The sequence below is a fragment of the Pelophylax lessonae genome (genome assembly GCF_965119305.1).
Source record: "Pelophylax lessonae genome assembly, chromosome: 4".
Classification (NCBI taxonomy): domain Eukaryota; kingdom Metazoa; phylum Chordata; class Amphibia; order Anura; family Ranidae; genus Pelophylax; species Pelophylax lessonae.
Window position 1 is genome coordinate 610,468,686 of NC_138771.1, and position 8,961 is coordinate 610,477,646.

General features: G+C 50.6%; 1 protein-coding gene across 1 annotated transcript in view; it reads right to left on the minus strand.

The window, feature by feature from the left end:
* Nucleotides 1-864, minus strand: part of KHSRP (KH-type splicing regulatory protein) — a 68,860-nt gene extending 67,996 nt beyond the window's left edge. Inside the window, exon 1 of the mRNA XM_082254850.1 lies at nucleotides 685-864. Coding sequence (XP_082110976.1) covers nucleotides 685-759 — 75 coding nt within the window. The 5' untranslated portion in view covers nucleotides 760-864. The remainder of the gene's footprint in view (nucleotides 1-684) is intronic.
* Between the last annotated feature and the right edge of the window lie 8,097 nt (nucleotides 865-8,961).

Below are 8,961 nucleotides of genomic sequence, written 5' to 3' on the forward strand. Positions count from 1 at the left end.
ATCCTCTGCCCCTACACATTGGCTCGGGGCCCCTATCCTCTGCCCCTACACATTGGCTCGGGGCCCCTATCCTCTGCCCCTACACATTGACTTGGGCCCCCCTACACATTGGCTTGGGGCCCCTATCCTCTGCCCCTACACATTGGCTCGGGGCCCCTATCCTCTGCCCCTACACATTGACTTGGGCCCCCCTACACATTGGCTTGGGGCCCCTATCCTCTGCCCCTACACATTGGCTCGGGGCCCCTATCCTCTGCCCCTACACATTGACTTGGACCCCCCTACACATTGGCTCGGGGCCCCCTATCCTCTGCCCCTACACATTGGCTCGGGCCCCCCTATCCTCTACACATTGGTTTAGGCCCCTATCCTCTGCCCCTACACATTGGTTTAGGCCCCCCTATCCTCTGCCCCTGCACATTGGCTCAGGCCCCCTATCCCCTGCACGTTTCCTCAGGCCCCCCTCCTGTGGCTCTGCACGTTGGCTCAGGCCTCCTCCATGCACCTATATGAGGACAATGTGAATGTATGTAGTGAGGACAGGTCCTCCCCATGCCCGCTCCTCCCCCGGTGATCCCGGCTCCCAGGCCGGCCATTCCCCCCTCACACACACAATATGTGGCACACAATGCCGGCCACACGCAGCCTCCCTCCCGCTCACACTTCCCCCTCTCCCTTCCTCACCTGTCGGGCCCTCTGTACGGCGTCGGCGAAGGCGTCCTTGCGGTTCCCGGTCTGAGCTCCGGGATAGTCGGACATGGCGGCGGTGGAGGTAGCGGCTCCTCAGCGGGCTGAAGGCGCGAACAAGGCCGCGGCACGCAGAGCACTCTGGGAAAGAAGGCAGAACGGCGACCCGATGACCGACGAGCGTTCCCACCAATGGCGGCGCGCCGAGAGATGCCGGCCCACCAACCGCGAGAGGGGGGCGGGCAAAAGGGGAGGAGTCACCGTGCGTCGCAGGAGACAAAGACGACAAGGTGGGAGCGGAGTGATTGCCGCAAGAGCGGGCCAATAGGCGGGAAACGGGCGGGGAAAGGCTAAGGAGGATGACCAATGGTCAGCTGGGATGTCTGGAGAGGCGGGGTCGACACTGGTTTTATTCACTGAATTGGCTAAAGAGGGAACGATGGACAGCCGAAGGGGCCAATTAGAAAATTATTTGCAAATATTGAGGAAAATCCAATTCATTATAATTACAGTAAATTGTATGAGGGCGATTTCCTATAGATAAGCGAGGCAGTCACAGAGGAGGGGACACAAATCTCTAAATAATTACTGTGATGATTAATTTATATATAAAATGTTAAAAATAATACAATGCATTCCACCCTCCATAATATGGAATATCAGCAATAAATATTTTAAAGTATATATAAACCAATCTCTACATTTCATAAAATACTGTCATTAAAAACATACAATTCTTTTTTTTTTTCAAATTGGCAGCTTTCTTCAACGTAATACCTGATGATTCCGCCATGAAGGTCCTTTGTTTAAACACTTCCTGTTACAGGGTGACAACTGTCTCCCAACTGAGCTCCTTGGTTGTCACCGAGTCACCCTCCCTCAGTGGAGACTATGTGTCTACACAGACCGGTCCACCATTGTCACTATCAGGCAGCCGGCTAAAGGTGACAACACTATGTCCTTGTCTTCTAATTGTTCTCCTTGGTTGTCACCCTTTCACATGCTCCCCTGGTGAGGACCACATGCTAACACAGATTGGTTCTCCATCCCAGAATACTCAGAGAGCATGACAACACTTTGTCCTCATCTTCCAATTGTGCTCCTAAGTTGTCACCCTGTCACATGCTCCCCTGATGAGAATTACATGCCAACACAGATTGGTCCACCTCTATCTGGAGGCCAGCCCAGAAAGGGGGTTGAAAAAGGTGACAACGCTCAGTCTTTATCTTTTAATTGTGCTCCTTAGTTGTCACCCCATCACATGCTCCCCTGGTGAGGATCACATGTCAACACAGATTGGTTCTCCACCCAAGAACACTCAGAGAGGGTGACAACACTTTGTCCTCGTCTTCCAATTGTGCTCCTTGGTTGTAACCCTGTCACATGCTCTCCTGGTGAGGACCACATACTAACACAGATTGGTTCTCCATCCCAGAACACTCAGAGAGGGTGACAACACTTTGTCCTCGTCTTCCAATTGTGCTCCTTGGTTGTAACCCTGTCACATGCTCTCCTGGTGAGGACCACATACTAACACAGATTGGTTCTCCATCCCAGAACACTCAGAGAGGGTGACAACACTTTGTCCACGTCTTCCAATTGTGCTCCTTGGTTGTCACCCTTTCACATGCACCCCTGGTAAGGACCACATGCTAACACAGATTGGTTCTCCATCCCGGAACACTCAGAGAGGGTGACAATGATTTGTCCTTGTCTTCTGGTTGTGCTCCTTAGTTGTCACCCTGTCACATGCTCCCCTGGTGAGAATTACATGCCAACACAGATTGGTCCACCTCTATCCGGAGGCCAGCCCAGAAAGGGGGTTGAAAAAGGTGACAACGCTCTGTCTTTATCTTTTAATTGTGCTCCTTAGTTGTCACCCCATCACATGCTCCCCTGGTGAGGATCACATGTCAACACAGATTGGTTCTCCACCCAAGAACACTCAGAGAGGGTGACAACACTTTGTCCTTGTCTTCCAATTGTGCTGCTTGGTTGTCACCCCATCACACGCTGCCCTGGTGAGGATCACATACCAAAACAGATTGGTTCTCCACCCAGTACACTTAGAGAGGATGACAACACTTTTTCCTTGTCTTCCAATCATGCTCCTTGGTTGGCACCTTGTCACACGCTCTCCTGGTGAGGATTACATGCCAACACAGATTGGTCCACCCCTATCAGGAGGCAAGCCCAGAAGGGTCAGAAAAGGTGACAGCACTCTGTCCTTGTCTTCTAATTGTGCTCCTTAGTTGTCACCCTGTCACATGCTCTCCTGGTGAGGACCACGTGCTAACACAGATTGGTTTCCATCCCAGAACCCTCAGAAAGGGTGACAACACTCTGTCCTTGTCTTCCAGTCGTGCTCCTTGGTTGGCACCTTGTCACACGCTCTCCTGGTGAGGATTACATGCCAACACAGATTGGCCCACCCCTATCAGGAGGCAAGCCCAGAAGGGTCAGAAAAGGTGACAACGCTCTGTCTTTGTCCTGTAATTGTGCTCCTTAGTTATCATCATGTCACATGCTCTGCTCCTCTGGTGAGGACCACATGCCAGCACAGATTGGTTCTCCATCCCAGAACACTCAGAAAAGGTGACAACACTCTGTCCTTGTCTCCTGTGTAATTTCCCTGACATATATACTTTAGTTGGGACTTATAGGTGGGTGTCCTAGCTAAGGAATGTCCCACTGTTGTCACCATCACATACCTGCCAGCTAGTGCTGAGCGAATGGGACAACAATTTCTTTGCTTTAGTCTTAGCAAATTCCTCTGATAATTTGCTGGACTCAAACTTTGCAGGCAACTTGCCTTGAAGTTGATGGGGGAGAATTTTGATGGTTGCGGCCTTTGGGAGGCCTGCTGGGCAAGCTCTGGTTACCAAAATGGCATGAAGGGTTTGTTAGGTTCCTTCAAGTGGAACTAAACCCTCCTATCCTTTTGCAGCTAATGAGGCTCAATTTTGGTCTCTGTTTAGAATATCAGACGCCATGGTGCTGCACATGTGATTAACGATGAATGCCATCAGCTATTTGAGGGCTTGAAAGTTTGGTCGCCCACCTCGGCTTTTTTCTACAACCTCTCTTAAAGTAGAAGTCCTGCTCGATCACTTCATGCTGGCCCCTTTTGCAGGTATAGCCAGGGCCGGCCCTGCTATGGGTCCCGCTGAGTCCATTGGACCGAGGCAGCACTTTGAGAGGGGCAGCAAATTGAAGCCAAAGATTTTTTTTACAGCAGGTTTGTGTGTGACAACTGCCCCCCCCCCCCCCCGCCGCTCCACTGCCCTATAAAAAAAAGGCCGCCCTGCTGCCCTCAGCACGCATGCTCATAGTTGCCGGGAGAAGGTGCTTGCACACAGTCTAACACTGGCTGTTAAATGCCCGAGCCCACCTGTGTGTGCTGCCAGGGGCGGGGTACCCACAGGAGACAGAGAGCAATGAAAGATCCCTTCCCCACCTGGCTCCGCCAACAGCCAATGTTCGGGCGCAGCTTGCGAGGCTTGCATTCCTATTGGGTGGAACTGGAAGAGGAGGTTTGGCTGGCCTGCTTCTGCTGTGGTGCATGCATGAGGCTAATCACTGAAGACCGTGGGAGCACTGGGAGAGAGCAACAGAGAGGTAGTATAAGTTGCCTCTCTATACCGCCCCTATACTACCCTAACCTGCCCTTATACTGCCCTAGTCTGTCTATATACTATCCTAGCTTGTCTATATGCTACACTAGCCTACCCCTATACTGCCCTAGAGCCTGCCCTATACTGCCCTAGCCTGCCCTTATACTGCCCTAGCCTGCCCCTATACTGCCCTAGAGCCTGCCCTATACTGCCCTAGCCTGCCCTTATACTGCCCTAGCCTGCCTCTATACTGTCCCTATACTATCCTAGCCTTCCCTAGCCTGCCCTTATACTGCCTTAGCCTGCCCTTATACTGCCCTAGCCTGCCCCTATACTGTCCCTATACTATCCTAGCCTGCCCCTATACTGCCCTAGCCTGACTCTATACTGCCCTAGAGCCTGCCCTAGCCTGCCCTTATACTGCCCTAGCCTGCCCCTATACTGTCCCTATACTATCCTAGCCTTCCTCTATACTGCCCTAGCGCCTGCCCTATACTGCCCTAGCCTGCCCTTATACTGCCTTAGCCTGCCCTTATACTGCCCTTGCCTGCCCCTATACTGTCCCTATACTATCCTAGCCTGCCCCTATACTGCCCTAGCCTGACTCTATACTGCCCTAGAGCCTGCCCTAGCCTGCCCTTATACTGCCCTAGCCTGCCCCTATACTGTCCCTATACTATCCTAGCCTGCCTCTATACTGCCCTAGCGCCTGCCCTATACTGCCCTAGCCTGCCCTTATACTGCCTTAGCCTGCCCTTATACTGCCCTTGCCTGCCCCTAAACTGTCCCTATACTATCCTAGCCTGCCCCTATACTGCTCTAGCGCCTGCCCTATACTGCCCTAGCCTGCCCTTATACTGCCTTAGCCTGCCCATTATACTGCCCTAGCCTGCCCCTATACTGCCCAAGCCTGACCCTATACTGCCCTAGCCTGACCTTATACTGCCCTAGCCTGACCCTTTACTGCCCTAGCCTGCCCTTATACTACCCTAGCCTGCCCCTATACTGCCCATATACTATCCTAGCCTGCCCCTATACTGTCCCTATACTATCCTAGCCTGCCCCTATACTGTCCCTATACTATCCTAGCCTGCCCCTTTACTGCACTAGCCTGCCCATACACTGTCCTATCCCTGTGGCATATCATCCATGGGTGCAACAGGCCCTGAGGGATGGGGGGGCCCACTGTGCTGACACACACTGCACCCATGGATGTCCTATGGCGCCAAGATGGGAAAGAGGTAACATGGTGGTATGTCATATAATTTTGCATATAGACAAGATGCCGTTGCATGTAAATCTCACTTCCTGATATATTTTATTTTAGTTTTAATTTTCATGATACAAAATAATGGATGTGGGCAGGGGCGTACCTAGAGCATTTGGCACCTGGGGCGGATTCTATGTCTGGCACCCCCCCAGGCGGGCAGGCGACGCACCCATATTGACGTGTCGCCAAGTGATGTCACGTGTAGCGCCTCGGCACACTGCGGCCCGGAACCCAAAAGAATCCTCCTCCCTCTGCTCCGCCTGGCGGCCAGGTCCCCCCTCCTCTGCAAAAACGGCGTCGACTGACCTGAGGCGCCAGACAGAACTATATGTAACTGGCAGTGGCACATTTACTGTGTGCTACTGCTAGTGGCATCACTAGGGTTGGTGTCACCTAGTGCAGTAAACCATGGTGTCACCCCCCCCCCCCCAAAAAAAAAAAGTTATTTTCCTGTTTTCTGAAAGTGCGCCAAAGATGCAGCATGGGGGACTTTTGGTGCGCTGTCAGAAAATGCAGAAAAACGTGCAACCTAATAGAAATCTATAGGATTTGTAGGAAGACCCCCTTTACATTACACAGCCCCTGTACCTCTGGACCCCTTTACATTACACAGCCTCCGTACTTCTGGACCCCTTTACATTACACAGCCCCCGTACTTCTGGACCCCTTCACATTACACAGCCCCCATACCGCTGGACCCCTTCACATTACACAGCCCCCATACTGCTGGACCCCTTCACATTACACAGCCCCCATACCTCTGGACCCCTTCACATTACACAGCCCCAATTACTCTGGACCACTTCAAATTACACAGCCCCCATACCTCTGGACCCCTTCAAATTACATAGCCCCCATACCTCGGGACCTTTTCAAATTACATAGCCCCCATACCTCTGGACCCCTTCAAATTACACAAACCCCTTTACATTATATGGTCCCCCCCATGGAACAAAAATGGTAATGTAATCTGCGAGCTACTATGGGTGAAATTAGAGTTATGCTGCTAGCACCAATCACTCCTCTTAACCGCTTGCCGACCGCCGCACGACTATTTACATCGGCAGTCAGCCCCTCACAGGCAGAGCGATGTAGGGCTACGTCGCTAGCCTGTGATGGTCTAGGGAGCGAGTGCGCGCCGCCGGAGGCGCGCTCGCGCTCCCGCGCGGTCACGGGCCCCCCCTGCACATGTGCCCGGTGGACCCGATGTCCGCCGGTCACTCGCGATCGTCCGTTAGAGCAGGAGAAAGGCAGGCGGCTAATGTAAACAAAGCAGCCTGTCATTCTCCCCTGTGTAGGAATGGTGATTATACGGTTCTACTATGTAGGACCGTTGATCACTGTTCCTACACCTCAAGCCACAGCCAATCACAGTTAGAATCACGCCCCTAGGGACACACATAACCCCTCCCTCTTAAAAAAGTTAACACCTTCACTGCCAGTGTCATTTTACAGTAACAGTGCATATGTATAGCACTGATTACTGTAGAAATGTCACTGGTAACCCCAAAAGTGTCAAAAATGTCAGTCAAGGGTCCGATCTGTCCACCGTAATGTCGCAGTACCGCAAAAAAAAATCACAGATCGCCGCCATTACGCGTTAAAAAAAAAACAACAAAAATGACAAAAATCTTTCCCTTAGTTAGTAAACGCAATAACTTTTGCGCAAACCAATCAAAATACGCTTTTTGCGATTTTTTTTTTACCAAACATATGTAGCATAAAACAAATTGGCCTAAAATGTTAAAAAATTTTGATTTTTACATTTTTTTGGGGAATTTCATATAAAAAAATGTGAAAAATATTGTTATTTTTTCAAAATTTACGCTCTTTTTTTGTTTATAGTGCAAAAAGTAAAAATCGCACAGGTGATCAAATCCCACCAAAAGAAATCTCTGTTTGTGGGAAAAAAAGGACGTCAAATTCGTTTAGGTACAGCTTCGCACGACCGCGCAATTGTCCGTTAAAGTCACGCAGTGCCGAATCGCAAAATAGGCCCTGGTCAGGAAGGGGGTAAAATCTTCCAGGGCTTAAGTGGTTAAGGTGAGTGTGTGACTGATATAAAATGTAAAGAAAAAGTGCTGCGCAAGTGTAAACTGAAACAGTTTTGAAACTCACATAGAGTGTAGAAAACAGGTGTGATTGAGTATACTAAATTAGTGGGTAATTACATTCAGTGCTGTGCTCAGGTGAGATGTGGATATTAATTCAACTATGTGTGATCACATTCATTAAATTATGACCTAATATTAATAAAAAGATAAATAGAAATAGCTGTAAAATTGCATCATGATCAAACAAAAGGTCCAAATGCTGTGCAAATATCCAATATAAAGATCCACCTTGTGTATAGAAAGAAAATATATATAAAAGGTGTCCTTTTTCCACAGAGGTATTCCCCAATAGATTAAGCCCCCGTTCACACTAAGGCGACCTGTGAAGCGACCTGGTCGCCTTCCATAGGGAAGCTGCGGACCCGTTCTAATAGGAGCGACACAAGTCACTCCGACTTAGAAAAAGGGTCCGGAGCTTCTTTGGGGCGACCCGGAGGCGACCGCCATAGACTTCAATGTTATGAAGTCCGTGGCGGCCGCTCCGAGGTCGCGGCGCGCTGCTCGCACCGCGACCTCGGAGGTCGCCACCCGAAGTCGGATCTCCCCTATGTGAACGGGGCCTCAGTGTGTGATACAACAAATAGTGTCCAATTGCAACAAAACTGACACAAAGAAGATAATCCTTCAATGCAAACAAAGTGTTGAAATAATAGTGTCCGTAGTGAAGTTAAAACGTATTTCTGGCCTCGGAAAGGTTTTTTCAATAAAAATACCCCCGGGACAGTCAGGGCTAGTACATTCCACAATGGATAGCCTCTGATCTGTCCCAGGTCACACTTACCTTTTAGAAGAAATACTTACCTTGAAAATTTCTTGTCCAGCGCTGCCATCTCAGGTGTGGGCAGCTGAAGCCGGAGCGTCCTCTTCGGTGTCCTCTTCCGTGTCCTCTTCGTCCCAGAATGCCCTGCACCAGTGTTCCATCAGAAAACCCTACCCCATCAGATTTCCCTACCTACGTCATTTCCGGTGCTGGTTCGTCATGCACCAGCTGTAGCCGCGACACACGTCCTACTGCGCATGCGCGGAATAGGTAGGGAATTTTGATAACATTGTAAGGGGTGAGGCAAAAGTCCTACTGCGCATGAGGTGGCGCATGCGCACCAACGGATCGGGCAGCGACATCTCTTATAAGAAACATACATACGATCTCCATGGCACACACTGCGCCGAGCCAACAATGGGACAATCCTATTCCCTACTCGCACGCGCACGCCCACTGTCTCATTGTCGGGTCGGCGCAGTTTGGGGCATGGAGATCGGATTGTCGGGTCGGGCA